Source organism: Oratosquilla oratoria, chromosome 34 (assembly GCF_046742065.1).
Source record: "Oratosquilla oratoria isolate Oo_2021 chromosome 34, ASM4674206v1, whole genome shotgun sequence".
Classification (NCBI taxonomy): Eukaryota; Metazoa; Arthropoda; class Malacostraca; order Stomatopoda; family Squillidae; genus Oratosquilla; species Oratosquilla oratoria.
Genome location: NC_134810.1, coordinates 24,650,403 through 24,669,669, shown reverse-complemented (window position 1 = coordinate 24,669,669; position 19,267 = coordinate 24,650,403). Strand labels below are relative to the sequence as shown.

Here is a 19,267-nt window from a genome sequence, read left to right as displayed (position 1 = left end):
ATTCACACTAACAAAAGTGTAATCATTTCTGATGAAAGAACACCAAATTTGACTTTTGGGAAGAAAGTGACCAAATTATAGGTCATAATAATTGAATTGGGGGACCACATTTCATAAATTTTCATTTGAACTCCATTTCATTTATGAGGCAAAGGGTATTTGAATTAGTCTTGGTTATGCTTTTTAATAAAAATGTGTCACATTACTGCATTACTGATTTGCCAGCTTAGTGTTGGCATTGTCTATTTGGATTATTGGAATATATACAAATTAGTTTGTGGAGAGTATAAACAGGACTTCATTTAAATTAAATTTGAAAACTCAGAACTTGCATTCATGAACATGTTGGAGCTGGAGAAAGTTCATTGGTACTACCACATTAAAATAATGTAAGCAGTGACATATCTGTGTAGGACATTTTATAAAAGTAGTTTTACTATCCTGATTTTTGCATCTTAAATTAATTTGTCAGGATACCTCCCTTATAAAGGAGAAGAGGTCCTTGGTGTATATATTGATATTACAGCAGTGTTCAATTATGGGAGCAATTTAAAAAGAGTTCAAACATTGGACTATTCAAATATAGGGGTTTCACTGTATGTTGAACCTAGTGCCATATCCCTGATGCAGTCCCATATTCACTTAAATCATTCATTGCATTCCTGACCCTCATGCATGTCCTGCCTTCTGACTTCCCCATTTCATATACTGTATTGGTAACATGCTCCATGTTGCTTCATGGGTAATCTCATTGTATACTTTTTTCACATCTAGAAAACACCCAAGACATCACAGATAGGGTTGATGAAAGAGTATTGGGGTAGTTTGGAAACATGGAAAGAATGAGTGAAGAAAGATTAGTAAAAGATATGTGGAAGGCAGAGGTGTGAACATGAGGGGGTGACCAAGATGGATAGTGGGGTAAAAAGGTATTGGTAAAGAGGGGAATATCTGTTGAGGGAGGGAGAAGACAGAAGCTAGGGGTGAGTGGAGAATGGTTGTGTAAAGATGATGCTGTGATGCATGGAAGGGAGTGGATGGAGGATGGTGAGGGAGTATATGTGAATGATATTTTGACACAGCCTGAAGGGATTTCTCCCCATCTCTTTTTCTGCATGAGGGGACGGAGAGGGGAGGTCACCAATTAAATGAAGTGGCCTTGCTGTGGATGTTTTGTCTTGTTACATTGCTTCTCACAAGATGAAATGGGCAAGATACAGGGATGACCTGTCATCCAGGAGGAGCCAAGGAAAAAGGGAGGTAGGGGGTGAATGGGAGTGGAGTATGTGGGGATGAAATGGGTGGGAGTGAATTTTATGCACTTGTTGTTTGGTCACCTCCCTTGTATGAGGGAAAAAGCTGTTGGTATATGTATTTCTTTCATATCTGTCTTAGCACAAAAATGATTTTCAGATACTCAGCAACTCTCCAATCATTTCCATTGTTCCCTTCCTCATTCTCTCACTTATGACACACCCTTACTAACCATACTTGTGAAACTGATCCCTCAAAAAATTCATATTCACATCCTTTTCCCATGTATGGGACCAGTGATGGGTACCTGTTGTGGTTCTGTCAGGTGAACAGTGGAGCTGCCTATTTTTGAAAACCCATCAACAACCTCACTCCTGTCAAGAAGTGCAGCCCTGAGGGATTGACACTCATTTGACAGGGTCCCAAGATCTCTTTCAACTTCAACTACAGTTCTACTCTTTTTTTCACATATGGAGAGCTGACAGCCAGTGATTGTTCCCCTTGTCTAGCTTTCATCTGGTAACAGAAAGTCCCCCTTGGATACAATACAGACACACTGTTCAGAGTTCTTTCCAGAGAGATATGTGAGAGGGCCCAAGGACTGTTGCCCACTGTAAGGCTATATGATTTAGATTGGTAAATCTTAAGGCTGCAATTATTGTTGTTCTTGTTTAATAGGACTTTCCATGCACTTGGTTTACCAAGCTACTTCCACCCCTAAGATACATATACCAAAGGCTTTCTTCCCCCTTACATGGGAGGTAGCCAAAAAACAAAGGCATAGAAACCATTCTCACCCATTCCTTCCCCTACATACTCCACTCCCCTCTACCCTCTTCCCTCCATCTTATCTTGGCACCTCCTGGATGACGGGTCATTTCTGCATCTGGGCCACTACCCTGGGTCAGAAGCAGTGTCACAAGATACAGCACATTCAGAGCAAGGCCTCTTCATTAATTCGGCAAATACCCCCCCCCCTTCAGTCCCCTCATGTAGAAAAGGAGAAGATGGGCAGAAATCCCATTGGGCTGCATCAATTTATTTCTCACACATACTCCCTCAGCCCCTATTCCCTACCCACTCCCCCTCATGCATCACAACATCATCCATACACAACCATTCTCCATTCACCCCTATCTTCTGTCCTCTCCTGTCCTTCCTCAACAGACATTCCCCTCTTTCCCAATGCCCCTTTTACCCCATCCATCCATCTCATCCTAGGTCGCTCCCTCATGTTCACTCCTTCCACCTCTGCCTTCTACACCTCTTTTACTAATCCCTCTTCACTCATTCTTTCCATGTGTCCAAACCATCCCAATACTCTTTCATCAACCCTATCTCCCCCTTTCCACCCCTGTTCTCCTCTTCAACTCATTTCTCACTCCTATCATATTCCTCAGGCACCTCATCTCAGACACAACACAACAAAACAAACAACAACAAAATGTAAAAAAGTTGCGTGATTTCTTTTTCATTATGTTCATCTGTTTGTAGGTTCATTTGGAAAAATAAGATAGGTTCCAAAGTAGGTTCATTTGTTGATTAAAACTTTATTTTATACAACTGTTGTTTGTTATTGTGTTTAAGCTATTTGCAAGATTTAGGTGGGAAGTTAAATGTTTTTTATTATTAAGGGTATGACCCACAACAACAGCATATTTGATTTAGCAGCATCAGAAAAGTCCTGCGATAGCTGGTAATCAGAACTGTAATGTATATATGTAGGTATCTGTGTTTTTGGTGATGTTTTTAAGGCTGTGGATACACTGCTTGGTATTTTAAAAGTGGTTTGAGCTTGAAGTCTTGAACAATTGCCACCATCGTCAATGTTATTCTGTCCTTCACTGCCTCAGATCCTGATAGTCTTCTAATTTGTCTTCTAATCTTGGCTGATATATATATATATATATATATATATATATATATATATTTTTTTTTTTTTACAGAAAATTACAATTCTAATATTGAAAATTTGTTAAAGGAGATAAACTTCCCTTTTTAAATAGATTCATTTAGCATGGCAAGAAATATTTTGTCAGCCTACTGTGCTTGCTGTCTCACTGCTAACTGTAACATGATGCAATTTTGTATGTTTCTTAAAACAATGAAACTGCCTGTGATTTGGAGTTGAAAATTTGTTTATATGTGAAATTTTGTATGTTGAATGTTTGTAGGTAGAGGAGTGCCTGTGTATATATATATATATATATATATATATATATATATATAATATATATATATATATATATATATTATATATATATATATATACATATATGTATATATATATATATATATATATATATATATAATATATATATATATACATATATATATATATATACAGTGATCCCTTGCTACTTTGTGGTTCAACTATCATTCACGACTTCATGGATTTTTAAAATGTATATATGGAAAATATATTGTGGATTTTCTGGAAAATTCTAGAAAAATTGCGATATATGAACACCTAAAATTTTTCATGAAATTCATTAAAATATTAATAATAAATATTTCCTAGTCTATGAACAAAAAACAAGCATAAAATAGTAAAAAAAATATATATACAGGGGTATTTGAACTTGTAACTCACATGCCAAAAAAAAATAACCATCTAGAATGCGATGTGCATACAGTACCTGCGTATCCTGTTACTGAGAAATCACAAAGTGTACCATCTTGGTGATGAAGTGCATTGTAAGATGGGCTGTAATTGGTGAAATGGAGAAAGACGATGAATCACAGCTTTCTATTTTGTAATCTGGCCTGTGATTGGTGCTTTAACCAATGCTCAGATCCGCAGCATCTTCCATTGTCTCTCTCTCGCAGCCATTTCGCTTCAAGCTTTCTCGCCAAACAGTTAACTGTACTACTTTACGCTGTGCTGTGATTTTTTTTTTTTTTTTTTTGTGCGTTGAACTTCGCATTTTCATACCCTGCAATGGCTCCCAAGAATGCTGCTTCTTCCAAGGCTGGTACTAAGCCAAAACGCAAACGAAGAATAATGACGATCGCTGAGAAGGTGAAACTTCTGGATATGTTGAAGGAAGGAACTTTTGGTTCTGTAGCCCGCCATTTTAGCATGAACGAATCCATTGTTCGCTACATCAAGAAGGACGAGGCTATTATTAGGAAGACGGCTGTCATCACTTTTAATAAGTTGGTGAAGAGAGTGGTTACAGCTCGTAATAAAACTATCATCCGTATGGAAGCTGCTTTGGCCGTATGGATAGCTGACTGCCGAAAGAAGAACATAGCCTTGGATACGAACATTATCCAAACAAAGGCTAGGAGCCTGTACAAGACTTTCGCCGCTAAGGAACATGAGGATGACAGTGGTGGCCACGAAGAAGAAGAAGACGAAGATGACCTAGAAGATCCGCAAGCAGGGATGTCCAGTGATTCACAACCTAAAAAAATCCTTTTTTGGCTAGCAAAGGGTGGTTTGCTAAGTTTCAGAAATGCTTCGTCCTAAAAAGCATTTCCCTGCATGGTGAGGCTGGCTCTGCTGACACGAGTGCTGCTGAAACATACATGAATGGACGAGACAGGCTTTTTTTTGGAAAAGAATGCCGTCGCGAACTTTCCTAATCAAAGAGGAAGCAAAAGCCTCTTTGACCATGGGAGACATCGACGTGTTATTAGACTGCCACCCCAAGCTGCCAACCAACGCAGACCTTGAAGACTTGATGAAGTTGGCCAGCAAAGAAGAAGAAATGCAACAAGAAAGGAAGAAGTTGTTGACCAAACTGGCTTAACTTTGGAATGGCTGGCCAAGCTCTGCAACCTGGCTAAAGAATTGAAATAGGGGGTCACAGGAATGGGATGACAATATGATTCGTTATCTGCAATTTTGCAACAAAGACGACGAAGTCATGAATCCCTATAAGATGCTCTTTGAACAAAAAAGAATCAGCGGCAGCAACTTCCAATCACAATGTTTTTGCAGCCTTGCAAAAAAGAATTCCTGCTCCTGCTACTACTATAGTTGCATCTTCGGAAGAATTGTAAGAAGTGTCCCAGGAAAGGGCATTGCCATCTGAAGAGACATAAAATGCAATCATCAGCTGCACAGTAGAAGTCATCATCAGCATCATCATTTCTACTGCTTAGCAAATTCATCACCATTATTCAAATTTTACTTCAACTTCTTTCATGTTAAGTACAGTAAAAATCATTATATTTTTTTTTAATCATAAGCATTATTGCTCAACAGTTGTCCTTGTTATTAATAGAGTACTGTACTGGGTGGGTTGTTAACAGTACAGGGAGGGTTTAAAAGTCCAAATACATGTTAAATAAATACTGTAAATATGTTGTCCCTACTTTGAGGAAATTATATATATATATATATATATATATATATATATATATATATATATATATATATGGAGGGGAGTGGAGTGTATTTAGGGATGGAATGGGTGGGAATGATTTTATGCCTTTTTCTTTTTGGCTGCCTCCCTTGTAAGGGGGAAAAAAGCCTTGGTATATATATATATATATATATATGTATGTATATATATATATATATATATATATATATATATATATATATATATATATATATATATATATATATATATATGCTATCAGACCTCACCCAATATATCTTCACCTTGCATGAAGTTCACATTTACACAATAGGTAAGATATCCCAGCATTTGCTGAATATGACCATGATTCATGAAAGCACAATTTGAATAACCAACCAGGTCTTGTTGTGTGCCAGTGTCTGGAGAGGGTCTGGGAATCTAACTTTATTTTTTCCCATAAGACCTGTTATATGCCCAACACAAATTTCTTCCTACACAGGGCTAAGGAACCTAACACTTGTGTTGGTTGAGCTCTGACTGTATATGTATGTACAGGAGAAGCTGTAAATGCATATGCTTTTTACTGCATACAGTTGAAAAAAATGGATAAGGAATGATAAGTTCATAACTATTGAAGCAGGTGCCCTTATTTCAGGCAACATTGTGAACACAAACACCTTGACTTGGGCAGCTACAGTCAGTGTCCCTGCATCTTATCTGTCCCCAAGTCCCTCTCCTGATGAGCTTATAATCAGAGGTCGAGGAAGGCGCTCACTGCCCATTGAGTGGTCCCCAATTCCAATTGAAAGCCCAAAGAAATGGTCTGACAAGACACCTATCAAGCGGTCTCCAGGCAAAGGGATGATTTTGCTTCGAACTTCACCAAGGAAACGACTTCAGCTTGGTGATTCACCCCCCAAGGAGCTTTTTGAAAACAGAAGGGTTAGTTTTTATTGGTTTATTTTGTTTTTGTTTGTTTGATGTCTGAGAAGTATGGCAGGGGTTACAAGGATTAAGTGAAAAACGAGGTGAGGAGAGTGGGCACGGAAAAGGGAATGGAAGATGAGGTTAATAAAAGAGTACTGGGATGGTTTGGACACATGGAAAGAATGAGTGAAGAAAGATTAGTAAAAGAAGTGTGGAAGGCAGAGGTGGGTGGAGTGAACATGTGGGGATGACAGAGGATTAGATGGATGGATGGGGTAAAAGGGGCATTGAACAAAAGGGGATATCTGTTGAGGAAGGGAGAAGGCAGAAGATAGGGATGAGTGGAGAATGGTTGGGAATGGATGATATTGTGATGCATGGAAGAGAGTGAGTGGGGGATAGGGAGGGAGTTAGGGAGTAGTTACGTGTGAATGATATTTTGACACAAATCCCCGTCTTTAGGGCTTCTGCATGAGAGGAAGAGTCGCCAATTAAATGAAGTGGCCTTGTTATGTATGTACTGTGTCTTGCTGCATTGCTTCTGACCCAGGGTAATGGGTGAGATGCAGGGATGACCTGTCATCCAGGAGGAGCCAAGATGGGAGGGAGTGAGGGGTTGTGGATGGGAGTGAAATTATGCCTTATGGCTTTGGCTACCTCCCTTTTAAGGACAAAAAAGCCCTTGGTATATGTATGTGTTTTGTTTACCTATCACTTTCAGTTGTAGAATAGTGGATTGTTGGAGCTGTTGTTTAGGTTGGAAAGATAGTTTCCAAAAGGTGATGGACATGTAACACAATGTATTTTTGCTATTTACAGATGCTTATGCAGATGTCACCCATTGTGAAGAAGTGCCGGAGTCTTATGGTGACCCCAACTCGGTCACCCCCTGATTTGGCAATCAAAGGACTCTCACAGAACCAGTTAGTAGAGGTTCTCAGTAATGTGATGGATAAACATCCAGAGCTCAAAGGTTAGTGTATGGTGGGGTTTTATATTGTATGATTTAGTGATTACTTTTATAAATTTCCACTTGAATGAATGGATTTGGAAAAGGCTTATGGCAGGGTAGACAGGAAGGCACTGTGGGAGGTATTGCAGATATATGGGATAAGGGAAAAACTTTTAGGAGCTGTCAAGAGTTTTTACGAGAGTAGTAGAGCATGTGTCAGGATTAGAAATGGAGAGAGTGAGTGGTTTGCGGTAAAGGTGGGACTTTGTCATGGATGTATTATGTCACCCTGGCTGTTCAATTTATACATGGATGGGGTGGTGTGAAAGGTAAATGCAAGGGTAGTGGGTCAGGGATTGGAGATGTTTAAAGAAAATGGAGAAAAGTGGGAGATAAGCCAGCTGTTGTTTGTGGATGACACTGCACTTGTAGCAGGATCAGAGGAAGGATTGGGGAAGTTAGTGACAGTTTGGGAAGGTGTGTGAAAGAAGGAAGTTGAAGATAAATGTGGGTAAAAGTAAGGTGATGATATGTACAAGGGGAGAAAGTGGCAGTAGACTGGAAGTGAGTATTAACCCCTTCCATACGGTGCCACACACGTAGGCGTCATGGGGAGCGAGTGTATTCGCGAGGCTGCCATATCGGCGTCTTGATTATATTTATTGTAGTCGCCCCTCCATAATGACATTCTTTCTAATTCTTTTGTAATCGCATTTTCTATGGTTATCAAAATTCACGGGTGAAGAGAGAACGATCGATATAAGCGGTGACTATATTTTATGATGCGAGTATTATTACGACACGTCGTACGGCTGGCATTGGTTGCTGCCACCGAGATCTAAGTCCATGACGCCTACGTGTGCGGCACCGTATGGAAGGGGTTAAGGGAGAGAGACTGGAGGAAATGGATTGTTTTAGATACTTGGGTGCAAATGTGGCAGGAAATGGAGGAGTGGAGGTGGAGATGAAATGTAGATTGATAGAAGCAAGTAAATGCTTTGGGCGATTAAAAAGTGTAATGAGAAATATGAAGGGGTGATTGTGCCAACAGCACTGTATGGGACAGAAACATGGAGCATGAGAGAGAAGGCGTTTGAATGTGAGATGAAATGCCTGAGAAGTATGATAGGGGTTACTAGATTGGGTAGATTGAGAAATGAGGAGGTGAAGAGGAGAGTGGGGATGGAAAGTGTTGGGAGATAGGGTTGATGAAAGAGGATTGGGATGGTTTGGACACATGGAAAGGATGAATGAAGAAGGATTAGTAAAAGACGTGTGGAAGGCAGAGGTGGAAGGAGTGAACATGAGGGAGTAGGATGAGATGGTTGGATGGGGGTAAAAGGGGCATTGGGAAAGAGGGGAATGTCTTTTGAGGAAAGATGGGAGAACACAGAAGATAGAGGTGAGTGGAGAATGGTTGTGTATGGATGATGCTGTGATGCATGAAGGGGAGTAGGAGGGGGAAGGGGGGATGTGGGGGTAAATGTGAATGATATTTGATGGAGCCCAAAGGGATTTATTCCTGTCTTCTCTTTCTGTATGAGTGGATATTGCCAATTAAATGAAGCAGCTGTGTCTTGCTACATTGCTTCTGACCCAGGGCAGTGGGTGAGGTGCAGGGATGACCAATCGTCCAGGAGGAGCCAATATAGGAGGGAGTGAGGGGTGGTGAATGGGAGTGGAGCATGTGGGGGTGGATTTTATGCCTTTGTTTTTTGGCTATATCCCTTGTAAGGGGCAAAAAAGCCATTGGTATATATATATATATATATATATATATATATATATATATATATATATGTATTTACCTAGTTGTATTTACCTAGTTGTATTTTACGGGAAGGGGAGCTATGCTCGTGGGGTCCCGTCTCCATATCTCATTTTATCTAAACTATTTTTAAATTCATGTATTGTTTTTGCACACACCACTTTCTCATCTAACTTGTTCCAACTGTCTATTGCTCTGTGAGGAAAGCTGTTCTTTTTCAAATCTCTTCTATAGCTGTCTTTTTTTATTTTCTTTCCGTGTCCTCTTGTATTTCTGTCATCCCATTTTATCAGATTCTCTCTATCAGTAATTTCTATGCCTTTCATGATTCTGTAAATAGCTATCAAATCTCCTCTCTCTCTTCTTTGCTCTAGTGTCTGTAGTTTAAGTTTTTGTAGTCTCTCTTCATATGATAGTTTTGAGAGTGTTGGTGCCAATTTTGTAATTGCTCTTTGTATTCTTTCAAGTTTTTTTATACATTTTTTTGTACTTGGTGACCATATCGTTGCTGCATATTCCAATCTTGGTCTTATCAGGGTGATTAGGATTTTCCTCACCATTTCTTCATCCAGGTATGTAAATGCCACTTTGATTGTTCTTATTAAATTATAGGTTTCTCCAAAAATCTTATTTATATGTTTCTCAGGTGACATATTATTCATAACAATGACTCCCAGGTCCTTCTCATTTTCTACTTTTTTTATTCCTTCTTCTCCCAAATTATATGATCCTGTTATTCTGTTTTTGCTTTTTCCAAATTCCATTATACTACATTTTTTTGTATTGAACTCCATCTCCCACTTCCTACTCCATTCTTGTACTTTATTTAGATCTCTCTGTAGTGATTCACAATCTTCTTCAGTTTTCACTCTTTTCAGTAATTTTGCATCATCTGCAAAGAAGCTCATATAGCTTTCAATTCCTTCATCCATATCATTAATATATATAGCAAACATTATTGGGGCCAGAACTGTTCCCTGCGGGACACCGCTTATTACTTCATTCCATTTTGAGTGCTGATCTCTTATCACTACTCTCATTTTTCTTTCTTGCAAAAAGTCTTCCATCCAATTTAGCAATTTACCTTGTATTCCTCCTTCATATTCTAATTTCTTAAGCAGCTTCTTATGTGGTACTTTGTCAAAAGCTTTTTTTAGGTCTAGAAATGCACAATCAGCCCATCCATCTCTTTCTTGTATTATATCTATTAGCCTTGAATAGAAACATATTAAATTGGTGACGCATGATCGTCCTTGTCTGAATCCAAATTGCCTTGGATTTAGTACGTTGTTTTTTTCCAAGTATTTTACCCATCTACTTTTGATAATTCTTTCACAAATTTTTGCTATTGTACTTGTTAGAGAGACTGGTCTATAGTTGGTAGGTTCTTCTTTATTTCCTCCTTTATATATAGGTACTATATTTGCTTTTTTCCAATCTTCTGGAACTTTTCCTTCTTTTAAGGAACTGCTTATTATGCTATGTATTTTGTCTGCCAGTTCATTCCTGCATTCTTTCAGAATCCAGTTTGCTATTTCATCTGGCCCATGCGATTTTCTGACATCAAAATTACCCAAGTGTGTCAATATTTCATTCTTTGTTACTTCTATTTCTTCCATAGGGGGGACTTTTTCTTTCCACTCAATCTCTTCAGGTTGTATATTTTCCCTTGTAAACACTGATTTAAAATGTTTGTTCATAATTTCTGCCATTTCCATTTCCTCAGTGTATTCAACTCCTCCTTGTCTCAATTTCTCCAAGTCTTGTTTGTTTTTCAGTTTATTGTTTACAAATCTGTAGAATAGTTTTGGTTGATCTTTACACTTTTCTATAACATCTTTTTCATATTTTCTTTTTTTCTCTCTGCACTTTTGTACATATTCATTTCTATAACCAGTATATATTTTCCATTTTTCAGGTCTTCTGTCTTTTTTCCATCTGGTCCAGGCTTTGTCTCTTTTGTCTTTTAACTCCCTACAACTTTTGTTGTACCAGCATTTTACATATTCTTTTTCTTGTTTTTGTCTTGGGACATACTTTTCCACTCCTTTTTTGTAAATTTTTGTCAAAATATTCCATTTCTCTTCCACTGATGTTTCTTCTTTGTATATTTCTTCCCAGTTTTCTTGTTGGAAGAATTCTCTTAGTTTATCAAAATTTGTTTTTTCATACATCATTCTTCCTTTTCTATATTGTTCATTTCTTTTCATATATTTTTCTTCATTAAGTTCCAGTTCAATCAATATGTGGTCACTTTTACCTATTGGTGTTTTATATTCAATCTTGTCCACTATTCTAGGTTCAGATGTAATTATTAAGTCTAGCCTCGATGGTTCTTCTTCATTTCTATACCTAGTGTTCTCTTGTATCCATTGTGTCATTGAATGGTCAGTAATCATCTCAAGTAGAGCATTTCCCCATGAGTCATCACCACTCTTTACTGTCATTTCTTCCCAGCAGATTTCTTTGCAATTAAAGTCGCCCATCATAACTATTCTTCCTCCGTCTTCCATTATTTTAGTTAATGCTATCTTTGTGTCCTCTAGCATACTTTTATATTCACTCTCCTCCCATGAGGCTGTTTTCGGAGGCACATAATTGATCACAAATTTTCTGCTCTTCTTATCTCTGTCTTCCACTTCTATCATAATCATCTCTACTGTATTCTTTCCATATATGACACCTTTCACATTTATATCCTTCTTAGTCAGGAACATAACTCCACCCCCTTGCTTTTTCTCTCTGTTTCTAATCCAATAATTGTATGCATCATGTCCTACACTGTTGGGTGGTAGTGGGCCTTTTAATTTTGTTTCTACAATTCCCATTATGTCCGGTTCTTTTTCTTTCAAATAATCATTCAGCTCATTCAATCCTGTTATTAATCCATCTATATTTGTGTAAGACACTCTTAGTTTTCTGCCACTTCCATTGTGTTCTCTGTTTCCCTTATGTTTTTCTTTTGTATGTCGAACTTCCTTAGTTTCATGTTCACTACTCTCCAATAGAATCTCTCTTTCTCTGACTCCGTTCTGTTCTCGTTTTTTGTCTTAGCTTCCAGTCTTTTCTGCTTTTCTTCCTCTCTTTCCTCTTTATTCATTTCTCTTTTTATCCATATATTTTTGTATTGTTCACTTGTTGCTAGTTTCCCTGTTTTGGATAAGATATTCTCTGCCGTTGTTTGTGACTTGAATTTAATCTTAATTGGTCTGGTCTTGTCTGTGCTATACTTTCCGAGTCTAAATTTCTCTTCGATTTGTTTCATAATTCCTGGTTCATCTTCCTGAACTGATTCTAGTAATTGGCTTACTTTTTCATTTTCCTCTTTGATTCTTGTGGTTCTATCTGTGTTGTGTTTCTCTTCCATTCCTAATATAATTATACATTTCTTCTTGTCTGCTAAATCCCTTACTATATTCTCCTTTTGTCTCATCACTTTAATAACTGAGTCTTCAGTATGTTCTTTCAATTGCTGTTTGACTATGTCAGTGAATGAAATCTTATTTCCTTCTTGGGTTTGCTTCCAATTTTTACTTTCTTTAGCTATTGTTTCTCTGTTTTCTTTACTATTCTTCTTCAATTCCTCATTCTCCCCCTTTACCTCTCTTAACTGTCTTTTTAGTTCTTCTATTTCATCAGTTAAGTTTTTATTCGCCTTTTCCAGTTCTTCCAATCTTTCAACCCTTTTTAAAATGGTGTTCATATGACCTAACCTACTCTCCAAGTCCTCGATCACCTTATCAACCTTCTTCTCTAGTCTTGTCAGTCGGGGGGGGTTTGTGTCCCCCCCACTCTCTTTAAATCCCTTGAAAATATTCTCATCACTTTCTACTGTATTGTTCCTATCTATACTTCTAATCTTTACATTCTTATTAGACATTCCGTCGTCCTCCAGCTCGTCTTGTGGTCTTTTGTTTACTTTACGGCGGTCTATTTGGACCAAGTCCTCTACTTCCTCATTACCTTCCATTTTCCCAGCAATCCCTCCCCCTCTCCTCTTTCCTTACTTTCCCACTACCTCACGAGCAATTCCCCCCCCCCCCTGCAAATACAAAAAGGCACTTCTCTTTGCGTTGGGATCCACAATCTGCACTTTTCTTCAGAACGTTCTTCAAGCCGTCCGTTCGTTGAAAGTGTGTGTGTGTGTGTGTGTGTATGAATTATGCATTATTTATTTTATTTTACTTTATTTTTCCCTACTTTTTCTTTCTTCCTCCTTTTAAATTGATGAGAATGTTGAAAAATGTAGTGGGAGATAGTCTTTTGAAAAGCAAAATATTACCCTCTTTTGATAATGATTACTGTTTCACAGATGAGATTTCAGGAATGCTACCCCAACCAGATTTGAAGAACATGGAGGAATCCTTAAACACTCTGAAGAAGGCCATCTTTAAGTCCCTACCCACTTCACGTCTTGCATCGAAAACAGACTCTCCTGCATACAGTAAAGCTTCACCCCACCTTAGCAACTTCAAGGTAATGTAGAAGTCATAATCATTTAATATTTGTATGAATTTATGCTGCCTATCAACTCTTAATACTGTCCTGTACCACTTCTCCGAATATATATTTCCTTTTTTGCCAAACCCTGTGGTAATGGAGAAAGAATACTGCCACTGAGTGTTCCCACTTGAGTTGTAAAAGGTGACAAAAATGGGGCACAGAGACTAGGCATCCTATTCTCTGTACCCCCTAAGGGGACATCTAAAAAAAAGTATATGCATAAAAGAGTGTGGGAGGAGTTTTCCAATGAGAACCCTAAGGGTTGGGTCTTTTAATGTGTGCAATGCCAGTGTTATAATTGTGGATCCCTTCTCTGTCTCATCATTTATTTCAAATACTTACAGAAAGGAATCATAGACCAGTGTGAGCTTTTGACTGAATCACAACAGTGGCTAAGTTTGGTGGATTACACACTTATGGCTTGGTCATATGTTCGAGCTACTCCAGTCTGGGACTCACCACAGCATAATAGTACTCGAAAGACCTGTTTTAAGAACTTGGCCACATACTGCTTAGATGGCATTAAGAAGGAGACCTGGAATAAAGACATGCTGGAAAGCCTTCTCAAAAAGTAAGTTGTTGACTTTCAAAATACTGAAAATGTATTTTCATTATCATTAGAATAGTTTTACATGTAGTTAAAGTATTGACTTTGTACAAAAACTGAAATTATTCTTAATTTTGGAGTCCAGTTATGCAGTGTCATGGGATTGTTCCATTCACACACCTGTCTTATCAGAAAGGTTCCTCTCATATGTTTCTGTTTTCCTGTGTAAAAAGAAAAAAAAATGCATACATCAAAAGGACCTTTCATGGCCCAGCCCAGCCATACACTTACCCTCTTCATCCATCGTACACCCATGCATTTAGGGTCTTTTTATTGTAGTTCCTTGCAGATGAAAGGTTTTCCCTGTACCCCCATCCAATGCCCAGGTCAGGAGCAATACAATAAGACATGGCACTCCACAGGAGGGTCCCACAAGCAAAACTGGTTTACTCTCATATCATCCTCATATGGGCAACAACAAACCCCCACTCATCCACTTGAAAATTTACAGAGCAAAGAAACAATCCCTTTAGGTCACATCAATTTTTTCATCAATCATGACCTCTCCCCATTCACCTGTCTCTTGCCATCTCCCTGCCCTGCTCTACAGACATTCCCCTTGTATCTAAGGGCGCATTCCCTCCCTCCATCTATCCAATTCTCAGTCTTCCCCTCAAGTTCACTCCAGTGCTGCCTTCCATATTTATTAAGTCTTCATAGATTATTATTTCCATGTGCCCAAACCATCCCATTGTTCTTTGATCAACCTTATCTGCCAGCTCTCCACCATACCACCCTTCCTCATTTTCCTCCTCTCCTTGCACCCTCATTTCTCACCGTGATAGATTTATGCCTTTGACTTTGGCTACCTCCCCTGTAAGGGGGAAAAAGTCATTGGTATATGTATGTATAATCCCCATCGTACTTCTTAAACACTTCATCTCAAATATATTTGAGTCTCCCCTTATAAGGGAGAAGAAGCCTTTTGATAGGTAGGGTACTTCAAGTGTTTTTGTCATTGTCTCGCTTAAACTCTTCCCATGTTTTGCTTTCAGATTAGAGCAGTGTCGCTCTGACCATGATGAGATGGAGCATTGTGTCCAACATGTCAAGACGGTGCTGAGTAACCAGTGTCACTGAGGGTGATGTGTTCAGTTTTCATGCTTTAGTTGAGGCACATTTAGATATAGTGAGATGTCTGTGACCAGCACTAAATAAGCTAACAGCTGTAGTGGATGTAAGATTTATTTAAATGATACTACAGGTTTAGATGTTATTAACAATACTTTTATGCAAATACAGTTCATTTATAGAAAATTTTAAGAGGTAGGATGTGAAGAGGAGGTAACTTATTTTTATTTTTTATTTATGTGTTTATTTTTTCCTCACTCTCACGGCATTGATGAAAATATTTGTTTTATGTATTACCTAATGACCAACTGTGCCTTAGCTGAAATGTGTAAACAGGGGCCGGTAGTGGTAGTGGTGCTCGGGTGATGACCACATCTGTGATGAGCATGAGTGTATGAGTGAAGGAACCAGCACAGGTCACAAGGCTGTCTATGAATTCTTTGTCTAGATTTCCCAGTAATTGGTTTCCATAATTAACCTATATATAACTGAAGAATAGCTTGCTTGCAAAGTTGAAACAGCAGATGCTCATAAATGATTTAATGTTCTAATGCTTGTATTTGAGATGTGAGTAATTATTAATCCTATTTAAATCTGGGAGGGATGTGAATTTATAGCAGACTTTTGGTGTGTGCATATTTTTATGTTGGTGCAGGCAAAAGACTGAGGGTCTGCAACTCGTGATATTGACCAAAGTAAGGAGGCTTTGAAAAAATGCAGCCCAAGGTGAGGCCAGTGCCCAGTGTCCACAGTTGTTATGCAAGTGGAATAAGTTGTTAAGAATATGGGGTACAAATTATTCATAGAAGTTAATTTTAGTCTTCAAGCAATTTATTTAGTCATTAAGTTAAGTAATTTAGTTTGCGTTTATTGGGATGTAGTAATTTCAAAGTATCAGTTCCTCTGGGTTTGTACCTCCAGGTAGAGGTGCATACAACTGGATCCCTCAGGGCCACAGGTCTCCAGGAAGAGAAGTACTGAGCAACAAATTGATAAGAGTTCCATTTCATACACAGATATAGTAGCCCAAGAATTGAATATTATCATAGCCTAAAAGTTTTTCCTGAGACTAAAGGTAAGCTATGTTTCATCAGTCAAGTCAGTTATTGCCATGTTTTACTGACTGAAAAGCCGCAGCCACGTGTCAACTGGTAATGGTCCTCAGGCCCTCACGTGCATCTTACTAAAAAAGGCCATGGACTAATGTCTGCATTGTATTAGTTTGGGAGTGCTTCTACTTCAGTGGTTGAAAATGTAGGAGTGGAGTAGTCATTAGTTGTCAGCTGTCCTTGTATTTAAAGGTGGATGTAGTGACAGGATTGATGGAAGTCCAAAGACCAATTGCCTGAGGCATCTCCAAACGGAGTTATCTTCCACTTCAACTATGGGGCAAAGTATCCAAGTGGTGATCAAGCTCAAGTTAAGGAGATAATCATCTGATGTCTCTCTCACAGGATAACTGTATTATTTGTGTACTGTTTGGAGGTCTGTGGGTCTCCCAAAAGATAAAACTGGGGCAACATATTGACTGAATATAAATCATATTTTTGTTTGAACATGCACAAGTCATCTCAGTCAGTCATTTCACATTTCAGTCTGTTCCATCACTTATTTCATTAGATTAGATGTCATTCAGTCTATTTTCCCTTACATCAGGGATATGATTTTTTTTTCCGTTTTAAATTATTTTGCTAGACAGCAAATTGGACCACCTTGGAAGGTAGTTGTAGTCCACCTTGTAGTGCCAATGGAGTAGTTCTTTATCTTCTGTTAGGTGATGGATATATGATCCATATGTACAACTGTTATTCATTAAGAATGCCAATTTGTTAATACAACTATTGAAAAGTCATCTACCAGAAGCAAACATCAGGCTATGACACAGGAGTTTTAGCCAAACTGTGATGTGGCAACAACCAAGATTGCTGGCTACAGTAGGCAAAATGTCTCTATGAGAAATGCCATTGGTAGTGATCTTCAACATCGTTGGTTATAAGTCATAAGTAGATTTTACTGTATGTTTTATGGCTGTAATGGTCAGTAAAGTGATGGTGCTGTAGGTCATTTGTTCCTACATGCATTTAAGGCTTACTTCAGTCTGAAGGACCGGAGTGTGCACATCAACGCAGCAAAGCTAGAAATTGATCCATTTTTCACTCAGGAAGACCAGATGTCTACATTGTTTTAAGCCCTGCTTTTGCTTTTTTAAATTTCCAGCTTTCAAAGCATTGTCAGTGATGGCCTGATACAGTCTATGTCTCACTTGGTTATTTTTCTAAGTTATTTTTTTAACATTTTAATGTTCAAGAGTTAGGTTTTCCATAAAATATTTTAGTGTATTTGTGCACGGTTGCGTTTTATTGTTAAGTAAAACAATAGGTTGCTAAGTGCTTTCTCATTATGTTGCCTAAGGCAAATACTTAAAAAGACCATAAACTGGTAATGTATGAGTTTCTTTAAATAAAGATAAATGTTTATATGTTTTTATATAGATTCCTGTTATAGTAATGTACATTGAGACATGTAGTATCTGCATGTAGATGGAAAGATATATGTAGGAGTGAAAAATGGTTGTGAATTGTCAATAGATTGACATGGCCCAATGAGTCTCCTTATCTATTTTCACATGAGGGAGGGTCACCATGTAAATGAAGCAGTGGGGCCCAGCTATGGATGTGCTCTGTCTTGCTGAATTGTTTGACCTGGACAGGAGACAGATGACCCCTCATCCACAAGGAGGCAAGATAAAATAGAAGTAATTAGATGGGGATGTGTGCATACGTTTGCTGACTACCTCCTTTACAAGCCTTAGGTATATAGATAGGACCATTCCTACATATACCAAAAGGCCCTTTCCTCCCTACAAAGGAGATGGCCAGACAAGGAATGGAACCACTCTTCACCCATGCAACACTAGTTTTCCTTGCATACACATACATATACCAAGGGCTTTTTCCCCCTCATAAGGGAGGTAGCCAAAGTCAAAAGACAATTCCAATCTCACCCATTTCACCTCTACTCACCACCCCTCTCTCCCTCCCTCTCATCTTGACTCCTCCTTGATGACAGGACATCTTTTGCCCTGGGTGAGAAGCAATGGAACAAGACACAGTACATCCACAGCAAGGCCACTTAAATCAGCAACCCCGTTCTCTGTCCCCACATGCAGTAACATTGAAGACGGAGAAATCCCCTTGGGCTGTGCCAAAATGATGTTCACACAACCACTCCCTAACACCCCAATCCCCCACCCACTCCCGTGTATCACAGTATCATCTAAACATAGCCATTTTCCAATCACCCCTATCTTCTCCCTTCCTTAACAGACATCCCCCTCTTGCTCAATGTCCCTTTTATCCTATCCCTCCCCCTCATCCTTGGTCGTTTGTCCCCTCATGTTCACTCCATCCACCTCTGCCCTCTACACTTCTTTTATTAATCTTTCTTCACTCATTCTTTCCATGTGTCCAAACCATCCCAATACTCTTTCATTAACCCCATCTCCTATCCTTTTCCATCCCCACTCTCCTCACCACCTCGTTTCTAGCTCTATCCAACCTTGTAACCCCACCACACTTCAGACATTTCATCCCAAACACATTTAAACTTTTGGACAGGTGCTGAAATAGGATGGGTACAGGTTTCATGTATAAAGTTTATAAGGGCAGGACTCGCAGTAATGGGTATAAACTGGACAAATTTAGATTTAAGAAGGAAATAGGCAAGAATTGGTTTACTAATAGGGTGGTCGATGAATGGAATAAACTTAGTAACCATGTAGTAAGTGCTGAAACTATCGGTTGTTTTAAAAAACAATTAGACAACTTTATGGATGGGGATGACAGGTGGTGATGGATACGGAGCTGCCT

At 38.6% G+C, this 19,267-nt stretch overlaps 1 protein-coding gene across 3 annotated transcripts in view; it reads left to right on the top strand.

Annotated features, from left to right (window-relative positions):
• The window catches only part of LOC143018116 (uncharacterized), a 26,490-nt gene extending 8,621 nt beyond the window's left edge, over positions 1-17,869 (top strand). For 2 of the 3 annotated variants that reach the window (XM_076173239.1, XM_076173241.1), the window contains exons 3-7: positions 6,211-6,512; positions 7,317-7,470; positions 13,530-13,693; positions 14,065-14,291; positions 15,323-17,869. In XM_076173239.1, coding sequence (XP_076029354.1) covers positions 6,211-6,512; positions 7,317-7,470; positions 13,530-13,693; positions 14,065-14,291; positions 15,323-15,407 — 932 coding nt within the window. In that variant the 3' untranslated portion in view covers positions 15,408-17,869. The remainder of the gene's footprint in view (positions 1-6,210; positions 6,513-7,316; positions 7,471-13,529; positions 13,694-14,064; positions 14,292-15,322) is intronic. The other variant, XM_076173240.1, reaches the window with a different exon arrangement.
• The last annotated feature ends 1,398 nt before the right edge of the window (positions 17,870-19,267 follow it).